We start from the raw sequence: 25,333 nt of genomic DNA, 5'->3' as shown, positions 1-25,333 counted from the left end.
AATGAGAGATAGAAACAAGCACTATCTGGGGTTTTGGAGCTTTCCAGTTCCCGTAAGACCTTATTGGACTTTTTTCCTTCAAAACTCTATGTCTTACTACTTGGGACACTTTAAGCAGGTTTCTGTTATTTCCAACAAAAATATCCCCTAGGCCTGTGCTTCTCCATCCTCTCTATGTATTAGACTCAGCTGAGGAGATGTTAAAAATACCAGTGCCTGCAGCCCACCTCCAGAGATTTTGATTTAATTGGTCTGCAGTGACACCAGGTCCGTGGGAGCTTAAAAAGTTTTCCAGGTGCAGCCAGGGTTGAGAAGCACTGTTCCGGTCTAGAGTCTGGAGCAGTGGATCTCACGAGTTATCAAGCATCAGAATAACCTGGAGGACTTGCTAAAACACTACTGAGAGCCACTCCCCAGCAATCTTGTGATTCAAGTAAGTCTGGGCTAGGCCCAGGAATCTGCATTTCTAACAACTCTCAGGTGATGCTGAAGCCCCTGGTCCCAGGACCACGCTTTGAAAGCCTCTAGTCTAAGGGAACCAATAAAATAACTGTCTGAGGTTTAATCCTCTACTGTCATGAATTTTCCACCTTTATCTCTTATGCCTCAGTTTCTCTCTGTGAATAGACACCCACCATCCTTATGAAAAGTGTGCAAACAAATTAAGACTGTGTCTTAGCAACAGATTTCTCAATAAAGCCAGGAGCTATGCCTAAGTGGTGACAGGCGCTCCTTAAATGCTGAATTCAACTGGAGAAAAGAGCTTTTTTTCTGATACTTATAGACTCTGAAAGCTGAGGTAAATGACAAATTATAGACCTATTCACCTCCGGGAATGAGGGCTGCTCAGCCCTAGGAGTTCTAGTGGCCCCTGAAGATTCAATATAAAGGAGATGGAGATATTGTTCTGCTTGTTGCTCAAATGACATCCCTAAAAATAAATGCCAGTTAATTATAAGAAACATGTGTTCCCCTAAATTGTAGGGGGCAATTACAAGATAAATTATCAAGTTATTTCAGTTGAGGAAGCTTTTTCTTTCCTACTGGAATTTGTAATACTTAAACTTCCTCTCATTAAAATTCTGTACCAGGTCAGTGTAAAGTGTGCCCGATTATGGCATTCCAATAGCCACGGGTTAGCCAATGGCCCTATCTTGCTTATTCATCAACTGATTCAACAAATATTTGCTGGGTGCCCACTGTGTGGCAGGAAAAATTAAAATTTTAATATAACATAATACTGCCCTTCATAACAATGACAACAAGAGCAACAATAGTAAATTTATTGAAGACATAAGATGCTTCAGATACTGTGCTAAAAACTCAATATTGATTGTCTTATGCTGAAGCAGGTGCTAGAATCATTCCCATTTTGCAGCTGAGAAAACTGAATTTCAGATAAAATAAGTAACTTGTGCAGGCTTGCCCAAGTTTGCACTGCTATTAAGTATGTGAGCAAATATTTGAGTACCAGTTTGCTCTAATCCAGAGTTCACATTTTAAAACACTTCATTTCTATATCGCCTCTTCCAGGAGCTGTTTTGTTGGGATGATCCCACAGCCAAAGAGGTGATTGTATTGTAGTGAGAGGAGAGGAGAGAGAGAAAAGCACAGGGTCCTCTGGGAACCCAAATAAGGGTACGTTGCACAACTCTAGGGGCATCATTCACATGGTACTCCAAATGAATGAGTGTGCAATGTGGCGGTCCTGGGATTCCCTAGGGAGATTATACTTAAGATGAGTCCTACCGAGTGAGAGCTATCCAAGCAAACAGAAAATGAGGAAGAAGGGGCTATGGATCTGAGGAACCGCAATCACTCACAATAAGACTATAGAGTGAAAGGAGAATGGATCTTAGGTATCTGCCAAAGTGGACAGTGGTCAGATCATTAATGCACTTGTATGCCATCCTAGGATGTCTGGACATTTTCCTGAAGATGGTGAAGGAACCATTCAAGTATTTGAGCATGGAAAAGCAGCACGATCAGATCACTAGAAGAATGGATGGGAGGGACTGAGCCAGAGATGACACGGGCCTAGCTTAGGGCAGCAGATGTAAGTATGGAGAGAAAGACCATTTGGTGAGAGAGCAATAAAGTAAAATCTATAGGAGTTGAAGACTAAACGGATTCAGGGACTCAGTGAGGAAGAGGTTAAGAATAACACTTGGATTTCCAGATTAAGGTAATAGGCAAGGGCCGGCCCTGTGGTTTAGCGGTTAAGTGCGCGTGCTCCGCTACTGGAGGCCCGGGTTCGGATCCCAGGCGCACACCGACACACTGCGTCTCTGGCCATGCTGAGGCCGCGTCCCACATACAGCAACTAGAAGGATGTGCAACTATGACATACAACTATCTACTGGGGCCTTGGGGAAAATAAAGGAGGAGGATTGGCACTAGATGTTAGCTCAGAGCCGGTCTTCCTCAGCAAAAAGAGGAGGATTAGCATGGATGTTAGCTCAGGGCTGATCTCCCTCACAAAAAAAAAAAAAGGAAATGATGATGATTGTGCTTTTCCTCAAGGCAAGGAACTTAGGAAGAGATGTAGATCTGAAGGTTTCATTTTGTTAAGTTTTGTTTTATTTGAGCTGGAGTGGTTAGTTTTTAACTTGTTGGCTCTGGGCTAAACTGATACCCCTGTGTCTCGCTTTCTTCATCAGCAAAGTACATGGTGTGCATTGGATTACAATTTTGAAATTAGGCTCTTATGCATCTCCCTACTACCTTTTCCGATGAATTCTCGTCTGAGCTAAATTGCAAGGTTAATTTAATTCATGCAAACGTGAGTTCCATCATTGCTTGCTCAGCAAAGAGTCTGCTCAGGGCCACATTACTATGCTCCTCACATGCCTTCCCCTCTTTCCACTCCATTCCTTCGTCCTATTCTGGTTCCTCTGCAAGTTAACTGGGCCCCTTGTTCAAGAGGTTACCCCCCCCATCTCAAACACACCTCCCCTAGCCGTTCCCCCGCTCCCCATGGCCCACCTCTCACTGATTGTGTTTACCGCTCTGCTTTGCCAGCTTGAAGCTATTGTGTTTTCCATTCCTGACATCTGGGTCTTGTTCCTGCTTCCCAGCAGTGAGAGCTCTGCATTATTTATACCATTGCCACAGGAAAATGAAGGCGAGGCTGGAGCTGCAAGGAGGCAAATTCTGGGGAATGTGATGGAAACCCAGAACTGCAGTGCTTCCAATTAAACCAAGCAAGGCTCTCTAAAGCCCTGGAGATTCCAGTTCGTGCACAATATTTTGCAGGCAGCATTCAGCCCAAACTCCTGAGTGGAGTAAACATCTCTGTGAGGAAAATGATATTGGTGACATGTTCAATTATCCTCCAAGAGCCCTGTTGCAAGACCACATCTCCCAAACCTTTTATTGACAGCCATGCTCTCTCCTTAAAGTGTTTCATCTGAGTTATCTGCAACATCTAGTCATGGCTGAGGTTAACCACAGGGGGCGTGTGCAGAATTTATTCCTATAACTACCTGAAAAGGGATTTTCTGCTCCATTCCCTTTCCTAAAGTGAGAAACTTTCACTTAAATTGGGCCATTATGGGCCAAAGTTCCAACATGGCCTTAGAAAAGCAGCTCCTTCCAGTGGCTAATTTGGGGTGAAAATTTCCACATTAAACTCAGCAGAATGCATTAATAACTAACCAGTTATGAGACTGCCCACAGTGGGACCCTTTATTATATGTTATATAATGCTGGAGGAGGTTTTCTGCCATCCCAGTGTTATATATTACAATGGCCTTCTTTCCAAAATATTACAATTACACTGAAAGAGTCCATGTAAATTAATGCAAACACATACAGTCTAATATATGGCTTTGTTTTGTATATAGTACCTTTCTGATAAGTAATAATAATTTTAATGTCTGCTATTTATTTGAATGCCTGATATGTGCCAGTCATAGTGCTAAGATTTTGTACTCATCCTTAATCAGCGAAAAAGTCCTGAAAGGAGGATATCATCCAAATTTTCAGAAGAGGTTCGACTTCTAAGGTTAACGGAGGCTTATAGAAAATCTAGTCCATCTGGCCCTCCACGCATTTCTTGCCTTCTCCCCATTTCCACCAGCTGTAGGCAGCTTCACGGGGCTGAAGGGAAATAGTGATCCAGGCAACTACCCTCCTATTTTCCCCTCCACCTCACCTCCTCACCTCACTCCATCCCATAAAAAGTGAAAAATAGGAAACTTGCTCAGACTTCTTTGAAAAATCTGGCCCTTCCTGTGGCATACGGAGGACCCTAGATTTCCAGCTCTGTGATACATAGAAGGTACATTGGAGATACTACCAAAGGAGAAAGAGGAAAAATTCCCTTCACTTTTCAACATAAGTTTATCCAAGAAACTTTAGCAATTCACTTAAATCTGGAGTATTTGTGTCTATAAAAATACACACAAAACACGTTTTCTAGTAGGTTAGAGAACAACTGTTTAATCTTTATTCTGTTAGCATGGGAACCAATTTAAATAAAAGAATATGGAATCAAATTTAAATTTTTTTACCCAGAACCTCCACGGGCATTCTGTACCCCTCCCCCAATTATGGCAGCAGGATTTATTTTTTCTTTTTCCCTGTTATATCCTCAAATACAAAAAGAGAAGAATGCTAGATTTAGTGCCTTAGCATGAGTCAACGAAAATAAGCAAAAATAACACTTGTTCTTCTGCCACTTCTGGGGAATAACGTGGAGACAAAATAAATAGTATGTATAGATGAACTTGAGTCCCCTGTAGACAAGGTTTTAGGATGGGAAATGCCATCCCTTCTTGCCCTCTCCTTTTGTGCCTCTCTTAAAAGAAGCTGATTAACTAAAAACATATGCCAGTGGGACAGAATAAGACCAGGAAAATCATTTAAGTAGCTAAAAATTCTGTTCCATTGGGCTCTAGAGAAAAATAAAACCAAAATATGCCCGCCCTGTCCCTTGGCAGAAAGCGGCTTAGTTTGTGCAAGTTGTAAAAGGAAATCAATGAGCTCTTCAAAGAGCACTGAAATCCCTTTACCAACACACGCTCCCATAGTGAGAGCCAAGAGGATGGGAATCGATGCCTCTCCTAATTCTGAAACCCAGAGTGTTTGCAGTGGCACAGGGACCATGCCCATTGCAACACAGCAACTCAGAAGAGGCTGTTGGCCTGGCTTCCCGGGTGCTTGCTGGAGCCTGAGAGCTTTCCTCCATGCCCCTAAGCTGTGCCTGACTGTCCCCTAGGTGCCTTCTAACCTTGTGGGGAGCTCAACAAAGAGGAACCAATTCAAGGCCTCCCACTTAGCTGACTGTTGGGCCTGTCTGCTTCTTTGGGCTTCTCTGCTTGCATGCCTTTTCTCTGACTGGATCTTTCTGACTTCTAAATAGATCTTCTTCTAAAGGCTTTCTATTCTGTTCTAGCAATGATGTCTTCCTTGGCTTGAACTGCATGCCTTTAAGTTGTGGGTCTTATTTTGGGCAGCCCCTTTATCTCCTAGTTGCATTTCAACACTCTGTAACTTTGCTTTGATTAATTTATCCTTAACTTTCTGTTATTAGCTAAGTGTGTACCCAGAGCGAAATGCACAGATCTTGAATGTACAAGTCAATGAGTTTTCGTGTAATTCACTCTTCAATCAAAATATAGAACATTTCCACTAACCTAGAAAGTTCCCTTCTGGCCCCTATTAGTTAATACCCTTCTAGAGGCAACCACTCTTCTGATTTCTATCTTTATAGATTTACTGATTTTGAACTTTACATAAATAGAAACATAGTATACATACTCTTTAGTGTCTAGCGTACTTCAGTCAACACGTTTCTGAAGTTCATCCACATTGTTTAGTATATCAGTAGGTCATTTTTGTCATTGTTTTATTTTTTATTGCCAATAGCTTTCCAATGTAGGAATATATCAATATTTACTATGTTTCTGGGTTTTTGGATCCAACATCTGGAGCAGATGTCCTGACCCTCTAACAAACAAGAGAGACAAAAAATCGGAATTCAAGAAAATAAGAAGGCCAGCCCTGTGGCCTAGTGGTTAAGTTCAGTGTGCTCCACTTCAGCGGCCCGGGTTCGGTTCCCAGGCACAGACCTACCACCACTCATCGGCAGCCATGCCGTGTTGGCGACCCACAAAATAGAGGAAGATTGGCATAGACATTAGCTCAGGGTGAATCTTCCTCAGCAAAAAAAGAAAACAGGAAAAGGACCATAAGGTCAGTGTGATATCAGATGAGTCTCTGCCATCAGATAATGAAAAGCTTCCTTTCCTTTGCCCTGTGTGGTGACCCCAAGCATAGAAAACCTGCCAGAACTCCAATTTCACAAAGCAGAAGATCTAAGAGAGCATAGTCAGGCCTGTAGACTCTCTGCAGAAAGCATATTCCTCAGCCTTACTATAATAAAAACCAAGGAAAACTGTTACTCGTCTTTCAAGCCCAGCTCAAATGGCACCTCCAGTCTCTAGCTTTTCCATAATTCCGAGGGAAAACGACTCATCCCCGTATTTGTGTTCCTACAACAACACACACACGACTTTGTTACAGTTTTGACCATTTTATACTACATTGGTTTCTTTGCAGACTTGACTCCACTTTCTACCAAAGTAAACTATGGACTCTTCAAAGGAAAGGACTTTTTTTTTTTTTCAATTGGCTTTGTCCCCCTGGCACCTAGCACAGTGATTGATTATATATGCATCATGTAAATGAATGGATGACTGCCCAGATCCGTGAAAGGACAGATGGATGGGTGGATGGATGGAGAGATAGGTGGGCAGATGGGTGGATGGATGGATAGATGGTTGGGTGGATGGATGGAATGATGGATGAAACAATATGTGAATATTGCCATCTTGCTTATAAACTGAATAACTTGTCTGGTCTTTAGCAATCCCCAGCAGTATCAGGTTACTGCTTGCTCTCACTGTCTCACATTTTCATTGGTCCCAGGAGTTCATATTATTCTACCCACCATTAGACAGATGGCTGAGTACCATTAAGAATAGGTAGAACCTCCTAGCCACCAGAAAGTGGCTTCCCGATGGTTCAGGAAATATTTTCATAAGAGTCAGAGGCTGGGTAGAGTCACAGTTAATCTGCAACCATGTAGCCAAAGAGTCAATCTTGACAGTGGAAATCTCCCCATTACAGGACAAGCCTGAGTACTGAATGAGTGACAGCTTCTGCTATCAGCAGGAGGCTGGTTAAATATAGCCTTATAGGTAACTAAAAGGTGATGTTGAACCCATTAGAGAGCTTTGTAACACTGTGAATAGCATTTAGCACTCAGCGGTTTCTCGCCCACCTCTCAGATGGTCCCAGCAGGAAATAAGTCTGTGGCTGTCATGTTTACAGCGAATTAATGTTTATTTATATTTTTAAACAAGCCTTTCACCTGTCATGGTTTAAAATAATTGTTCTGCTCTTCAATTAGAGTTGTCAGAGCAGAGAGGAATCCTGTTTATTATGGGTTGAATATGTGTGTGTTTAAATGTGTATCAGGTAGGGACCTCTTTCCCTGTAAGTCTCTCTCTCCTTCCAGAGGCTAAGGCTTTCTACTCAGAAAACACACTTTTTCCAGGCCTTGACCATGAGATTCGTGCTCTGCTATGCGGGCCGTGAACTTGCTTCTAGAGGATAGACAGAATAGATTACCGCGTCTCCTTGAATGGGAAGGTAAGGCTTAGCAGAAAATATTGAGCATTTTGACCAGAGTAGAACAAGGATTCTTAGGGCGAAGGGGTATGTTTTGCTCTTTTTGCACTAAAGGGTTGACTCAGCAAGTCTGATGTGTTCAAACTCTGCACATTCCAAAGAAAGGTCTGGCCCTTGACTGGCTCGTGGTAGATCACTATGATATCCCTGGAATATGCCTCTGGATAAGAGTGTCTTTCTTTACCTGAGGGCTTGGGCCATGCTAGATGGTTAATGGTGACAATGTAATTTATGGTGTGGTCTTGGGCCACAAAGTGTCAGTTTGACCTCTGAAGGGGCTGGAGATTGAGTTACTAAGATCAGCCATGTGGGGCACTTCATGGTTACCAACTGAACCCCAACAAAATTCCTAGACACCAAGGTTCAGGTGAGCTTCCCTGGTTGGCAATACTCTACATGTTATCACATTATCATTGCTGGAGAATTAAGCACTGTCCAAACAACTCCACTGGGAGTGGACACCTGAAAACTTACACCTATCTCTCCTGGACTCTGCCCTGCATGCCTTTTACCTTTGCTGATTACAATCTGTATTCTTTTACTGTAATACCCCATAATTATGAGGATAACAGCTATTCTGAGTTTGGTGAGTCCTTCCAGAGAATCACTGAACCTGAGGATAGTCTTGAGGACCCCCAAAACACTCTCAAAGAGTAAGTGATGAAGAGAAATGGGGTCACAGGGTACAAAGATCAGAACTGAATCTCAACAATGCCATACACTTCCCAGTGACCTCAGGGAAATCACTGACCTAATCTTTTTGAGATTTAAATAAGATTCTGTATTAGATATCCGTTGTTTCAATAGATATTCACTGAATGTGCCACTGTTTTGATGACACAGCATATGTCAAAAAGTGGTTAATGGTAGAGGTGATTGAGTTGGCCCATCTGTGAGCTTCTCCAGGCTATTTTAAGTTCCTTTGCTTAGGTAAGCACTCTAAATTTGGACATATGCAGACAGGTATGTTTACAATTTGTAGTCAGTAAATGATTGTTTTCATACAGTTGCTTGGCTACCATTGCCTCCTTTCTTATCTCGAGCCTAAGCCTCTGGTTTCAAATAGTCTGTTCTTTATCAATTGCACAGTTGCTGTAGGCTTGGTAGAAAAGCCTAGATATGAAATATGCATAGAACGGTGCCAGAATCATCTTGGAATTTAATAAGTACTAGTTGAACATGAATATGAACACCTAGAGGATTTTTTCCAAACACTATTTACTAGGTATATACTTTTCTTTCTTGACCAATAACTGAAAAAACAGAAAAATAAAGATCCAGGAAATGGGAAGAAATGCAATTCCTTGCCCAGTTTTCACCAATAAGTATTGAACCAATGGGTTAACCCTGTTGTGGGTTAAATTGTAGCTCCCAAAGAAATATATTGAAGCTTGAATTCCCAGTATCTGTAAATGGGACCTTATTTGGAAATAGGATTTTTGTAGATGTAATCAAATTAAGATGAGACCATGCTGAATTAGAGTGGGCCCTAATCCAATGACTGCTGTCCTTATAAAAAGAGGGAAATTTCTACACAGACACACATAGAGGAAAGATGGCCATGTGAAGACAGAGGCAGAAATTGGAGTTGTGCTGCCAGAAGCCGATGGACACTAAGGATTCCTGGCAACCACCAGATGCTAGGAAGAGGCAATGAAGGGTTCTTTCCTAGAGCTTTCAGAGAGATCCTGGTCTGCTCACACCTTGATTTCAGACTTCTAGCCTCCAAAAATGTGACAGAATAGGTTTCTGTTATTTTAAGCCTCCCAGTTTGTGGTACTTTGTTATGGCAGCCCTAGGAAATGAATACATCCCCCATTAGAGCGTGTCACACACAGGTCCTGAGCTTGTATCTGGTTTTCTTGCTTTGATAGCAAGTAATCTGCCTCCTGGAAGGTAGATGGAACCAGAAAAAAGTATAGAGGCAGAAGGAAGTGACTCACCACAGGACTCCGGCCGATGCTGCTCAGGTAGTAGAGGAGTCCTTTGGCATGGTAAATGGTTGGCTGGAGATGAGCACTGGGAGAGAGCCATTGTCTGTTCAAATCCTCTCCTCTCAGTGAGCATCTGTGACTGTGGGAACAAACAAGCAAATAAATACACATTTAGAAGAAAATAACTTGAGAAAATAAAGCTCGACAAGACAAACAATTAAACTAATGAATCTGACTTCTGCCCAATTGGCTTCAATTGCAGATGTCCAGAAAGCTGCAGATCTGTCCTTTAAGCTCCCAAAGTGTCGTGATTATTCACAGCCCCAAAAAGAACTGGAAACCATATTTGACTTGATATTGGGTTATCAGCATTTTAAGAAAAAGTTTGGGAGATGTAGTTCCCTGCTGTATACATCCATGGAGAACAAATTTGGAAAATTTCTCTAGGCTCTGGGACCCTCAATTCTACAAATAAGTTGAGCTCAATCTATCATGCTGGGTGTGTTGCATATGATATTTCCAGCTGGCCCAATAACTGCCAGGTGGATGTTATTGCACCCCAATGAAGAGGCTGAAGCTTAGAAATGATTAAATAAATGGCTCAAGATCACATAACTAAGATCTAGGCTTCACATCCAAGTCTGTTTGCCTCTGAAAAAGAATAAAGCTCTTTCTCCTATCACACTGCTTCCTTTCTGTCCATACAGATGAACAGAAAGCTTGACATCTACCCACAGAGCCACAATATCTTTTTCAAAGACATCATCATGGAATATTAGAGCTAGAAATTAGCTCAAAATCACACATCCCTTCATTTGGGAAATGGAGATGTCCACATTTGAAAATATCGAGTTACTTTACAAACATGACACAGCTGATTAGTAATAGCACTGCCTTCAATTCAGAGGGAAAGAAGCTGAGATGCTGAGCTGTCAGGTAGGGTTGTCCTAAAAGCCCAAGACCACTAGAGATTACCAAGTGCAGCCCATGCTCAAGGGAGACTCCCAGCAGTCCTGCTAGGATGTTATTTACTCCATAGGGCTAACAAGCAAGGTGCCACAGAGTGGGAGGGGCAGTATGGCATCTCGATGGCCTAGCCCTGCGAACCCCCATCTCCTACTGCCCTTGTCCTTCTGTACTCCAGCTCAATCAAATTGCTTATGTTTCCCTCTAAGCATTTGTGCCTGTGGTCCATTGTCAATACTCCCCCCAGCTCCATCCCTTCCTACCTATTCAACTTTCAGGAGATCAGCCCTGCAGGGAAACTTTCCCTAGTCCCCAGGCCGTTACGTTCTGCTCCTGTGTGTTGCAATAGCATCCTGACATCCCCTTAATGAGAGTTCTTATAAAACCACTTGAGATGGGTTCTTTTTTTTTTTTTTTTCTTTTAACTTCTCTTGCTTTCCCCATAAGACTTCGAGCTTCCTGGGGGCAAGAACGGTTTCTTTGTTACCATCAAAACCCCAAGATGGTAACCATTTCAGAGTTGGTATTCAGTCAATAATTTGGAATGAATAAATGCACTAGCATTTAAATGTAGAATCAGATACTTTTTTTGTTTTTTTAAAAAAACCACTATTTTCAATAAATCTTGGAAGTAGAAGGAAAAAGGTCCAGCCTCCTCTTTTCACCACTTTTTCATCTTCATGTTTCTGAAATTATCTTTAAATATTAGTTTCCTGCTGCTTGTCAGCCCTCTCTTACAGATCACTGGAAACCGAAAATCTTTAGATTAATAATTTATCCCGATTTCACCGTTAAAATATTTTGACTTGAGAAATGGTAGGTTTTTTGCATCTTCCTCTCTGACATTTTGTTCTTTTCCTGCTTTTTTTTCCCCCTTCCTCTTTTTAGTAGGAATGACATCTAGAAATAGGGTTTATCTGTTCTGTCTGGCGACCAAGGATGAAGATAAAATATGAAGCAGATCTTTAATGCCAATAGCAACGGAAAGAAGCAGGCATCCCAGACTTGTTCCTGAGCACATTTGCTGTGTTTACATGAATTCTTTTCTCAAATCAAGGTTCTTGCAGGAACAACATCCCAGAACCTCAGGATTCTCTTTAAGTGCTCTGTGATTCTCCTTGCCTTGACCTGGATTCTCATCAATACTCGGGATTTGTTTTTCCCTTGTAACATCGAAATTGATGAAATCAGTCGAGGACCCTTAAGAGCATTTCTGTTGGTGTAAATGAAGATGCAGGCATTCTGTGTGTCCAACAGCCAGCAACCCTGTGTCAACTTTCTCCACCTCTTCTTTCCATATGCTCTGTGGAGACTACGTTCAGGGACCATGTCTACATGGAAAAGGCTCATAGGTTACCACATAGCAGAAATACCATTCATTCTAGATTATAATTCCTAAAAATACAAAAAATAAAGTTTTGTGCTGCAATCAGAATAAGCCTCTGTCACCAGGTATGGGATTTTGGAGCCTCTTTGAGAGTCAATATTCTCACATGCAAAATATATTGGTATACCTAACCTACCTCCCAGGATTATTTTGAGGATCAAATGAAATGATATATATTATAGATATCTCCATGGAGAAATATCTCTATTACTTATCTCCACCTGTATCTATATCCATGTCACATCCACATCTATATACATATCCATGACATGTCCCCACCTATACCTATACCCACATGCACATCCCCATCTATATCTGTATCTACATCATCCATATCTATAGTGCTCAGGGATGCATAGAACCACTTGGACTATGTTCCTTGGTTCCTTACCCGATCCTAATTTCTTTTCCTTATGAAGAATAATCAGGGAGCTATATATAGGTTGATTGGAAGAGAGAAGAATCTTGGCTAGGAACCTTGGACAAGAGGCTGTGGTCAGTTATAAGTGCCAGTTGACTTGAGCATGCTAAAGGGTGGAAGACAATGGGACTGAAGAGAAAAAAATCATCTAAGAAGATGCAAAGGAATTACAAATATAAATTGCTGATTGGACTTTAAGCTGTTAAAGAATACAAAGGCAAGGATGGCATCTAAGATGATCAAAGTACATGGATTTGGAGAGAAATTGAGCCAATGTGAGATAGGGAAGCTGTTAGTTTGGGGTTAAATTTTGTTTGTTTTGCAGGGATGGAGACAATGATGAGTTCCTTGAGTACACGTAGGTTGTATGGATTTGGGAGGCCCATATGTTCGTTTTTGCATCCAGGGCTCTATGAGTGGCTGTGATTTTGAGAGTATCTCTGTGTGTGCCTATGGCTTCAGCCATTCTATATCTATGCAATTGCAGATTATTACAATGTGTACTACACCTAACTTGAGTGCTTTTCCTTTTAAAGCAAATCCATGTGCTTCCAATCTCCAAATCCATTTGGCATTTGTGTTAAAAATATCAGAGATTCATGTAGTCAGAGGAACTGGTGCTGCTCTTCCCAGGGATTTGTTTTAAGCATTTGAAGATGAAATGCACACCATCTTATTATCTACTGTAGCATTTCTGAAATGACAGCTGCTCCCTCTATGTGGAGAGAATTAGCAGATGGACAGCTATGACTGGCTGGCAATAAATTCAGTGCCTCTCATTTCTGAAAAGGGGTCATCCCTCAAACAGAGTTTGAAGTCCTGCTTTGCTTATAAGGAGAATAAAATGGTGAGCATTGTGCTATTTTTTTCCCCACTGAAAATTGCAAACTTACAGATAAAAAAAAAAAAAAAAACTGCCTTTTGATTTTCACAGGTGAAGTCATTTGATCCAATTAGTCCTCCTGATTTTTTTTAAAAAAAGCTTTATTTTAACTACAGTCTAAGATAAAGCTTCTATGCACAAAGTGTGCTAGATCTAGGTGACCAACCATCCCGTTTGTCCAGGAATGTTGCAGTTTTAGCCTTGAAATTCCTACATCCCAAGAAGCCCCTCAGTCTCCCATAAACCAGGACAGCTGGTCCCCCTAATGCTAGATCCTAGATTCCAAGAGGTGTTTCAAAAGGAGGATCCCAGTGGGGCTGGCCTGATAGCGTAGTGGTTAAGTTCATGTGCTCCGCTTCGGCAGCCCAGGATTCATGGGTTCACAGGTTCAGAGTCAGATCCCAGGCGTGGACCTACACACTGCTCATCAAGCCATGCTGTGGCAGCCTCCCACATAGAAAGTAGAGGAAGACGGGCACAGATGTCAGTCCAGGGCCAATCTTCCTCACCAAAAAAATAAATAAATAAAAATAAGGAGGAGCCCTGACCAGAATTGGGCCCGATTGCTTTACATCGACTTTGAATGTGTTAGGTGGGGCGTGCACCCTCCCCTCTGCCTCCGGCACCCTCACTCCCGATTTTTACCTCTGATTTCTTCACGTACGCATTCTCTGCCTGCTCCTTTCAGGCTTTCGCATCCTGTGTCTAGGAGCTCTAACCATTAAACTTGCAGGTTTTGGTAAGACACACTCCTTCCCTTAAAAAAAAAAAAAAAGTTCCTGATCTCCTCAAAATATGGTAATTTTATGACCAAACGAAAGCATCTCGGCTAAAATTATCCAGCAGTGAATAAGCAGGGCCAGTCCTAACAGGTCACTGAACAGAAGCCACCAACTGCATGGGATCCCGAGTAAAGGAGAGCCTTAAATGCCAGACAGACTAAAGGGAAGTGACATCACTAGAAATCACTCTTTTAACATTAATTGTGGATTTTATGTATCTACTGAGAACAGGGATTACCCTGACCAGAGACTAAGAAACAAGTAATATAACCAAGGGCTTTGACAAGCAGACCCTGAGCTACCAGGACCCCTGAAGCAAAGGAAGGACCGTAGTCAGAGAAAGAAAGAGGAAAAGTGACTCACTTCCTAACAGAAAATCTATAAAGCTAAAATCAGACAATAAAATGATTCAAAAATCCCCCATCCGTGACTGAGAAATGGAGAGATGAGGCCCATCAGATTGAATGAATGACGCCAGGCTTGATAATATTAGTGCCCCTGGCACAGCCAGCTCTGAAGTCTAAAGAGAGGCAGCATGTTTGAGATTTAGCAAGCGGCTTCACCATTCACTGCACGTCCTACTAACAGGAGGCAGCCTGGGTGCACGAGGAGAATATTGATAAAGGTAATGAGAAGCACAGAAGCTTTAGAAACACGACAGAACAGCATGGGGCACTATCAGCCAGACACTGCACCCAGAGCTTTTCAGATAAATGTTCCTTAGATGGAGAGAGAGGAAAGAGAGAAGACCAAAAGGCAGCTTCATCTTAAGGCCACAGTTGTTGTAAAGCTCAAACCACCAGGGTTGCCAAGGACATACCATTATCTTCAGGATATTTTTTGTCATGCAAAATCCTCAGACAGTCAATAATCTAGAGAGCAGTGGAATAGAAGAGACCAAACCCAAATGTCTCTCAACACCCCCAAGAACCCAGCAATGTGTTGCCCGAGGCCTGATAACTCGAGAGCCCAGGTATAGGAAAGCCCAAGTCTTTACAAGATGGAGCAGAGAACTGACCTAAGTTCAAATGTCAGCTTTGTTAAATAAAGTACCCAGAGTTGACACGTGAACCTAGATCAATCCAAATCTAAACTAGGTGTTCTTTATTCCCTTGTTCCTCAAAGCATGGTCACCGAAGGGCAGCATCAGCATCCTGTGGGAGCTTGTTAGATATGCAGAAGCTTGGGTCCCACCCCAGAATCTGCATCTTAACAAGATCCTCAGGGAATCTGCATGCACATTTATTGTGAGAAGCAGTGCTTTATACTATACCTTAAGGAAAGAAATAAAATTAACCCTTACAAAGGAATCATGTACTTTATAAAGGGCTTTATTGCCACCACAATTCCAGGAACCTAGAACCCAGGCTATTTAGAATCTCTAGCATCTCACACCCAGAGCAGCGCCAGCTCCAAAAGTTTAGAGAGACGCCCCCCACCCCCCGTTACCTGTCCACCCATTTTCCCCAATATTGTGTTAGTCTCTTGCATGTTTTAATTTGAAAACCAACATAGAGTTAAGATGAAAACGTGTTTTCTCTAAGTTATCTTGACAAGTCTGACTTCATAATATGCAAACATCCAATGGAACAACTCAAAAGATAATAAGGAAGGACAAGCTGCAATCAGACCAGACAGGATTGAGGGGTAGGTCGGCCTGGCAAACACAGTGTGAGCCCTACAATATCACTTGTGGAAATCAAGAATATGGAACCAGTTCATTCACATTTCTACACAGGACTTGATCCCATATACAACTGACTCAATAAAAACAGATATGGCTCCCATTGAAACAGTTAATATTTTAAGGTAGACCTTTCTAAAGCTATATCTTGAGACCAACAACTATCTGTGAAGAATTTGCCAAACACACACTAGTCATCAGTGAAACTTTAGGCTGTGCCACCAATTCTGAGATCAGCCAGTCAATAATCACTTCAAGTCGCCTATTGCAACCGGCTGACATTTTGGATACATAATATTATTTACCAGATATGAGTAAGAATAATTTGTTTAATTTCTGAAATTTTAAATCCATTAATAATCTTTGCAAAAAGTTGTTAGAATGGGAAATTATAAAAGAAAATTTTTAAAAATCAAGGACTAACGATTATCTCCATAAAGTTAAAAAAAGAAAAAAAAATCCATTGAAAAAATTCAACATTCATTCCTGACAAAGATAATCAAGAAAATAAGACTTAATGGATACTTTCTGTTTGTGTGAGGGTGTGTGTGTGGTTGTGTGTGTTTAGAAAGTATCCATCAATTCTAATTTCATATTTTATATATATATATATCACTAAAGCCAAAAATCATTAAAATCTTAAAGGATGAATCTTAGTTAACAGAGAAACACTAGAGGAATTTCCACTAAGATCAGAAACAAGGTAATGAAGACCACTATCTCCATGACTATTCAACATATAACTAGAAGTACTATCTAATGAACTTAGACAAGAAACATCAATCAGAAGCATACTAATTGGTAAAGATGTGAAATCATATCTATTTGTAGATGATATGACAGTATACCTAGAAAGCCAATGATTAACTCAAACAATAAATAATGCAGTAAGGTAACAGGATATAATGTTAACATACAAAAGTAAATGCTCATATAAGTGAGCATGAGCATCAGATGTTATCTCAGGGCTAATATTCCTCACAAAAAAAAGAGAGAGAGAGAGAGAAAGGTCTCTGTGAACTGATATGGAATGGTCATTTTCAGGATATATAGATAAGTGATAAAAAATTGTATAAAATATAAAACGCATATGTAAGAATAAAGGCAATATAAGAAAATATACATGCATCTATTCATTTGTGCAAAAAACGACAAGAAAGATAAATCAGAAACTAATTTAGATTGATTACTTACAGAAGGTAGGTGGACGCAGGGTATAAAAAATGGATGAATGGGAATGGGGTAGGACGGATGAAGGACAAGCGATACTTCTCTGACCATACCTTTTTGTATTGTTCCAACTTTTAGAACCATGTTAATGTTTTACGTACTCATATAAATATATAAATATAATCAACCATGAGAGAACCATGAATAGAACCCAAAATGGATTACAAACAGTTACAAATGAAATTAAAGTCTATGGCAAATAAATAACACTGATGGAAATAAGAAAAAAATAACTGACCTAAGTAACTTTAGAAAACAAAATTGTGGCTATATACTGTAAGGCTAAAGACAAAAACAACAGCACACAAATTTGTTTTTCACAGCAGTATGCATTCTGAGCTAGCAATTCTAAAACTATTTTGTGTATATTCTAGGATTGAGTAAATAAGTAAATCTATTATGAATAATAACAACCAGGTTTCTCATTGTCACAGAAAGGAGTTACAAGGGCCGGCCCCGTGGCTTAGTGGTTAAGCGCACACGCTCCACTGCTGGCAGCCTGGGTTCGGATCCCGGGCGCATACCGATGCACCGCTTCTCCAGCCATGCTGAGGCCGCATCCCACATACAGCAACTAGAAGGATGTGCAGCTATGACATACAACTATCTACTGGGGCTTTGGGGGAAAATAAATAAATAAATAAAATTTTTTTAAAAAAAGAAAGGAGTTAAAAATAAATAAACTCTGTAATGTTGTATTGGAATCAGAGGTATCAGCATGAACTCACGATTTTGTATAAAGAGATAGGTAAAGAAATAGATACAAATGTGTCTGTGTTCGTATAACTATTTCCCAGTTCTATCTTTTGGAAGGACCTAGAAATAATAACACCCTAGTAGCAATGAACATATAACATGTCCAGATCTCAGTTTCTAAGTACCATTATTTAATCAAAGGAACCAGGACTTCTTAAAGAAATGCCTGGTTTCGGGGGGGGGGGGGGCTGAGAAAGAAGATTATCAGTCTAGAACATATTATGGTACCAGAAAATAAAGAAGTACTCAAAAATAATGGGGACATGTTGAAATGACAGAAGAATCACCTGCAAGGCAATCACAATGACCAAATATGATAAGATTTGAACAATAAAATCAATAATAATAGTAACATATTATTGCCCTTAGAATAAAGTAAATTTTCATAAGTCTGTACAGATATAAATAAATAAATAAATAGCAGAGAAGAAATACTTCATTTCAGTAGAATTCCAGTTAGTAAATATAGAAGGAGTGAAGGAAAATAAAAAAGTTACATTTGGCAAACATCACAGTAGTAATAGTGGCAAGCAAGAATCATCAATGGATGCTAAAATTAGTGGGTGACAGTATGATGAGTAACAGAACATTTAGGTAGACTCAGAGCATCTCCCCACAAGATACTTGTTAATTCCCAAAGGGAAAAATAGTAACTTTTTGGTTAAGAAACCTGGCAGATACCATCTTACCCACACGATCAAAGTTTACGTCACCTTCAGTGACACATAGCAATATCACACACCCACTGATGCTCTGATACGAGGAACTGAGAAGAGCACAACATCACCTACGTGGTGCTCTTGCCAAAGACCAAAATCTGAATTTAATCATGAAGAAACATCACGCAAGCCCAAGTTAAGTCACATTCTCCAAATAACAGACCAGTACTCATCAAACATGTCAAGATCAAGAAAAACAAAAGGAGACTGAGGAACTATTCTAGATTGAAGGAGATTGAGATGACATAACTACTAAATGCAATGTTGTGATCCTGGGAAAAGGACATTGTTGGCACAATTGGTGAAATCTGAATAATGTCTGTGGAATAATTAATACTAGCGTATTGATGTTCATTTCCTGATTTTGGTCATTATACTATAGATATATGAGATGTTAGCATTTGAGGAAGGTGAGTAAAAGATATACAGGATTTTTTTGTATAATTATTATGACTTTTCTGACCGACAAATTATTTCAAAAAAAAAAGGGGCTGGCCCAGTGGCACAAGCAGTTAAGTGCTCACGCTCCGCTGAGGTGGCCTGGGGTTTGCCGGTTTGGATCCCGGGCGCTCACCGACGCACCACTTGTCAAGCCATGCTGTGGCGGCATCCACATATAAAGTGGAGGAAGATGGGCACGGATGTTAGCCCAGGGCCAGTCTTCCTCAGCACAAAGATGAGGATTGGCAGATGTTAGCTCAGGGCTGATCTTCCTCACAAAAAAAGAAAAAAGAAAAACACAAACAATTTTTAAAAGTTAGAATTTTAAAAAGGAATAAATTCTATAATTCATGAAAGAATATATGTAAGAATTAGAAAAACTCAGAAGTGAGGTAACAACTCAATAAGTGGTTGGAAAAAGAAAATATCATTTTATAAATGAAACTTAGCCTAGAAAGAACATAACAGTGAATAAATACAACAAATAATGCCTCAAGAGAAAAATATGAAAAGAAAAACATTTTTTAATCCTAAGCAAACAAGGAAAGAGATAAAAAGGATTCAAGAGAAAGTGACAAATATCGAAGATAGGCAAACAATGTCCAACATACAAATAACAGGAGCACCTGAGAAAGAAAAAGCCAAGAATCAGAACAAATACTAAAACCTATATTAAAAAAACTCTTGGCACGAGCCCGGTGGCATAGCGGTTAAGTTCACGTGTTACGCTTCCGCGGCCTGGGGTTCTCAGGTTCGGATCCTGGGCACAGACCTATGCACCACTTGTCAAGCCATGCGGTGGCAGCATCCCACATACAAAGTAGAGGAAGACGGGCACAGCTATTAGCTCAGGGCTAATCTACCTCAGCAAAAAGAGGAGTGGCAATGGATGTTACCTCAGAGCCAATCTTCCTCACACACACACAAAAAACAACCCTCTCATGAAATAATCAAAAAATTCAAAGCTACATATTGAAATAGTTATGTATCTGGTCCAGAACACATAAGCTAGAATATTGGTCCAGAAGAACCAACACCAAGACTTTATCTAGTAATGTTACTGGATTTTAAAGAAAAAGAAACTCATTAGGAACCTAGGTAACAAATGCATGTGACTTAAAAAGGATAAATTAGATTATCCCTTTTTTATAGCAATGCTTCAGAAGAAAACTAAATAGTGATGTTCAAAGAATTAAATACGATATTAAAAGAAAGAAAACACAAGACAAAGATTTTGTACCCGGCAAAACTGATCTTCAGACACAAAGAGGAACAAACATATTGTTATCAATATTGAAGAACTCTGGGAATATTATCCCTGTGAGCCTGTCCTTAGACATATATTAGACAACAAATTCAGATAAGCAAAATGACCAGAGAGACATAGACATTTTCAATTTTTATAAAAGTAGTCTAAGGATACTTCTGCCACAGAATTTATTTTATATTATTATAAAATATTATTATTATTATTATATTATTTTTATTATTATTATAGTTTCCTCCATCAAAGAATTCAGTCCTTTAAGACAACATGGTGTCTTGTCCATCTCTGAATCTCCAGAGCCTGGAAGAACACTTGGACCATGGAAATTATTTAATAAATGTATATTAACATGAATAAAATGGCATTTAATTATATAGTTTGAAACGTCCTAAATGAAGTGTGCTCAATAAATGTTTGTTAACATTTTGTTAACAAACAAAATAGCAAAATAGATTTTAAGACCCTCAAATGCTTTCTGACACTGCAAAAACAAAAAGACACTATTCTCAATGTTTATGTTTATCTTAGTTGTCATGTCTGTGATGTAAAATAAGATAGATAATTATTAGATTTTATTTAACATTGAAGGATTCTATCACCATGTGAAAAACAAATGAGATCCACCTCATCTTTTTGTTTGAGTTCAGGTGATTATCAAAAGCAGTTCCTCTTGGCTACCATTATTACCATCATCACCAACCACCACCATCATCATCATCACCAACCACCACCACCATCATCATCATCACTGTTATCACCATCATCACCAACCACCAGCATCATCATCATCATTGCCATTATCACCATCGTCACCAACCACCACCATCATCATCACCATTATCATCACCATTATACCATCATAGCTAACACTAATTGAGTCCTTATTTTGTACTAGTCTTTTGTTATCTGTTTATATGCATTATCTCCATTAATCTCCACAGTAACCCTATAGGCATTTGTTATTATAATTTCCATTTTGTAGATGAGGAAACAGAGTAAGATTAGAGAGATTAAGTAACCTGCCTAATGTCACACAGCTAGATTAGCTTCTGAATCCAGAGTAAACTACATTAACACAGAAGAGCATTACTTATAAAGTGCCCAAAAGTCTTAACTGCCATATCAGCATAAATCCAATGTCCTCAGTGGATGAACAGTGGGGAAGAAACCTACATAAAGGGAGGATCTCTGCCTCCCACACCTACACGAACCAGTGTTTCTCAGCTTCTATCGGATTTGCACATTTAACTTTGGAGTCAAACTTTGAAGAAAAGATTTTACTGCTCCATATTTTGATAATTGATGGCTTGTGAGTCCAATGCCATGATTTGATCACTAGCTATAGAAGTCTTTTGACATCATAGTCTCCAGTTTTCTCATACGTAAAATTAATACTCCCCTTCATATTTAATGAGTTGGTGTAAGGGATAAAATTATATTCATCTACTAATAAAATTATATATAAATTAAAATTACATATATCTACCAATTCACCAAATACTTATTGTTACAACATCTACTATGTGTCAGATGCTATTCTTACCCTGAGGATTACAGCAGTGAACAAGCCCTACCAAGAATTTACATTCTGGGGATTCTCATCAAGTGGCAGCTCAAGGCAGACATTATGTCCTCCTTGTTCTATTAATTTCTCAGCACCAACCATCCCAGTACAGTGACCAGCATGTGCTAGGCAACTAATTCATCATTATCTAGGAATAAATGAAACCAATTCCCCATTCTACTGCTGTCAGAATATTTCTCCTCTGGGCAGTCAATATCTAAATTAAAACTATGACTTTTGTTATTTACTGTCAATTCATCAGATTTAATTATGGGATATTGATTTTTCCTGATCATCTCTGTCTTGGCAGGGGTCTCTGTACTGCTGCAGTCTGCTTTGGGCTAAAAGTCACAGTACTTTCCTTGTTAGAGAGAAACCTTTGGTGAAAAAAATCCATGTAATGAAGAAAAACAAAAATTGTTTTTTATAAAGTTGCAATGGGAGTTCCATTTTCTTATTCCTAAAGCAAGAGTGGATAAAGAAGTTTACAGCTGAGATCTCCCAAAGAAGCTCAGTAGCTTAGTGGACCATAAGACTAAATAACACCCCATGTTTCTCCTCCTGAATGGAAAGAATTCATAGCTCTTGACTTGTCCCCTTTTTCCATGCCTCAGAGGCTTCTTTCATATCAAGGTAATTTTTCCTTATGGACTGGAAAGCAGACTGGACATTTACATCTCCCTGATGAGTTCATCAAGCCAAAAGGTGTCTCTAGAGAGTGACAATTCCTCCCCTCCCTGCTAAGCTAACTAGTAGAGGCGGCAAGGAAGGGGATTCTCTGCTTTCTCCAGAGGATGTCAATGTGTTTAACGTTGGTGTATAAGAGAATCCAGATGAGTCTCTTGGGGCAAGGAACACAGATGTAGAAAAATAATTTCTGCTGATTGGGAGTTTCAGTAGCTAGGAAACATTCACCTCATCCCGTGCAAGCATTACTGACTGCCAATACCATCCCAGGTGAAGGAGTGGAAAGAATCATCTGGGACCTCTAGAACTTCTTTTCCTTGAAGTCTTGGCAGGAGAAAGTGGAAAGACAGGAATGATAGCACTTACAATGCTGAAGAGAAAGTCAGAAAACAAACTGAGTTTTAGTCTTGGCTTTGAAACTTGCTTCCATGTAATCCTGGACAAGTTCCTTAATTTTGCTTGAATCAGAGTTGTCATTTGTTAAAAAAAAAAAAAAAAAAAAAGATTAGGACACATGATCTCTATCCAAGGTGACTTTCTCCTTTAAAAATCCACAATTCTAATAAAGACTTCCAAAGGTAAAGAGAAAGAGAGAGAGAGATGCACAAGGGGAGAGGAGGACAGGGAGGTGGGCTATACAGTTTTATTTTTTGAAACACAGATTCGTAAGGAGAAAAATTGTCCAAGATTTACCAGCTCGTATCTGAATGGCAGCAATTGCCTCCTCACTGGTTGTCTCATCTCTTGTCTCTCATAGCATTTTTCTCCCAATGTGACATAATTCCAAACTGATATTCAAATTCTTTCAATGGCTTCTCATCACACAACGGAAGATATGTAAACTACTTTGGCTGGCATTCAAGACCTTCAACAAACTTGTCTCAGCTCAGCTCACCAATCCAACTCAATCTCTTATTACCACCCAACACAAACCCAGTGCTGCAAGCAAGCGAGATTTCCTTGCTGTTCTCAGAACGGTTTGTGCTCTCTCAACTTCTCTCAACTGCTGATGGAACCATGTCTGAAATTCGATCCTTTTCTTCTCTCTCTCTTTCTTAGTCTACCCATCTTTCAGGAAACTTCTCAAGCCCTGCCCCTTTCATGAGACTTTCTTTGACTACTCCAACCCACAGCAATTTCTCCAACCTTTGAACTCCCTTAGGAAAACCAAATGGAGGTCAGTTTATGTGTATAGTCAACAGAGTCAGACAGTATGCGTTCAAGTCTGATTCTGCAACTTGCTGTGTAAATTTGGCCAAATTATTTAACCTCGATAAGTTTAAGACTCCTCAATATCAGATGAAGAATATTGCTGCCTCTCAATTTCTACCTAAGGGTAATATTAATATTTAACTCACAAGATTTCATCTGTTTGTTTCTTCAAATTAAGTGACATAACATACTGAAAGCACTTAGCAAAAATGCTTAGTACATAATCAGTGACCAATAAATGTTTGCATTTTTTACAGTAATTCTTTATAGCATTCATGTTTGCATCACCATGAAAAACTGTCTTGAACTTCCACTTAACTAAACTACATGCTTAGATTATAAATCATCGGAGAATAAATTATATTTTGTATGTTTATTGAATCTGTTTCAATACTTATTATCATGTCCTGCATTTAATGAATCTCAATAACTACTTGTTATATAAAAGCTTAAAGACAAATTAGGCCATCAATATAGGGTTGTTTTCTTTTTTCAGACTTTCAGTAAAGCATGAGAGGAAAATAAAAATAACAAGGGAAAAAAGCTATATTTATCACTTAATCCTCAAAACAGTCTTCATTTCATATCTGAAGAAACTGTAATTCAGCAGGCTCAAATAACTATCCATAGTTACACATTTCAAGCTAGAATTTGAACCCAGTTCTTTCACTAAATTGAAAATAGGTGGCCTGGAGAAAACCTGGAAATTTCTTTACCTAAAACACGACTTTCTAATATCTTCTTTTTTCCTCATTACTTGTCCTCATGCTCTCTTGACATACTCCATACCATTTTCTTGCAGAAAAGGTTTCATATTGGCTGGAATCTTATCCAGTTCCTCTGTAGCCCATTTGCGTTGTTCAGCTGAATCACACACATATATAATTCCAGGAAGTTAAAAAGGCAAAGGAACTATTTATTAGGCTTCATGAACAAAGAAGGAGGGAGCACTAACTAGTTTCTCTCTATTCTCAGTAACTGGCCCCCCCGTTCCTTTGGTTGCTCAGACCAAATATCTTACAGTGCTCTTTGACATCTCCTTATTTCATACCCCTAATCTCATTCACCAGCAGACCTTATGGACTCTGCCTTCAAAATATGTTCAGAAATAGACTATAACTCACCACCTGCACTACCACCACCCTGCCTAAGCCGCCATCATCTCTTACCTAGACCACTGCAAGAGCCGCCTCACTGCTTCCAGTCTTGACCACCCCTAACCACTCTCCTCACAGTCTATTCTGCATACAACAGCCTGAGAATCTTGCCATTTCTCTGCTCAACACCCTCTAGTGACTTCCAGTCTCATTCTAAATGATATCCACCCTAGACGGTCCTACTCTCATCTTCTACTATTTTTTCCCTTCCCCTGACTCACTTCACTCAATCCACACTAGTTTCTTTGTGTTCCAGGCACACAATGGTCAGATCCCCATCTTTTTAGCGATGAAGAAGTAAATTCAGTAAGTTCAGTCCTTTGCAGTGGTCTAGCTGCCGCAAAGATATTGCATAAAAACTTTGAAGTTACTTTAATTCAGCTTATTTCCACTAAGACCCAGAATAAAATCAGACTGGTTTGTCATTAGTAGCTTAGTTGCATCCTTTTATTCAGGGAGTCATTTTAGTAATATGAGAAATTAAAACATCTTTATAGCTAGGTCTCGTGGACCTAGAATAAAAAGTTATCTTTGATCTATCATAT

At 39.7% G+C, this 25,333-nt stretch overlaps 1 protein-coding gene across 1 annotated transcript in view; it reads right to left on the bottom strand.

Annotated features, from left to right (window-relative positions):
* AGBL1 (AGBL carboxypeptidase 1) overlaps window positions 1-25,333 on the bottom strand; it is a 360,791-nt gene that overhangs the window by 17,915 nt on the left and 317,543 nt on the right. Inside the window, exon 18 of the mRNA XM_058540551.1 lies at window positions 9,642-9,771. Within this exon, the coding sequence (XP_058396534.1) occupies window positions 9,642-9,771 (130 nt within the window). The remainder of the gene's footprint in view (window positions 1-9,641; window positions 9,772-25,333) is intronic.

Source organism: Diceros bicornis, chromosome 5 (genome assembly GCF_020826845.1).
Source record: "Diceros bicornis minor isolate mBicDic1 chromosome 5, mDicBic1.mat.cur, whole genome shotgun sequence".
Lineage (NCBI taxonomy): Eukaryota > Metazoa > Chordata > Mammalia > Perissodactyla > Rhinocerotidae > Diceros > Diceros bicornis.
This window is presented reverse-complemented; position numbering and strand designations above follow the sequence as displayed.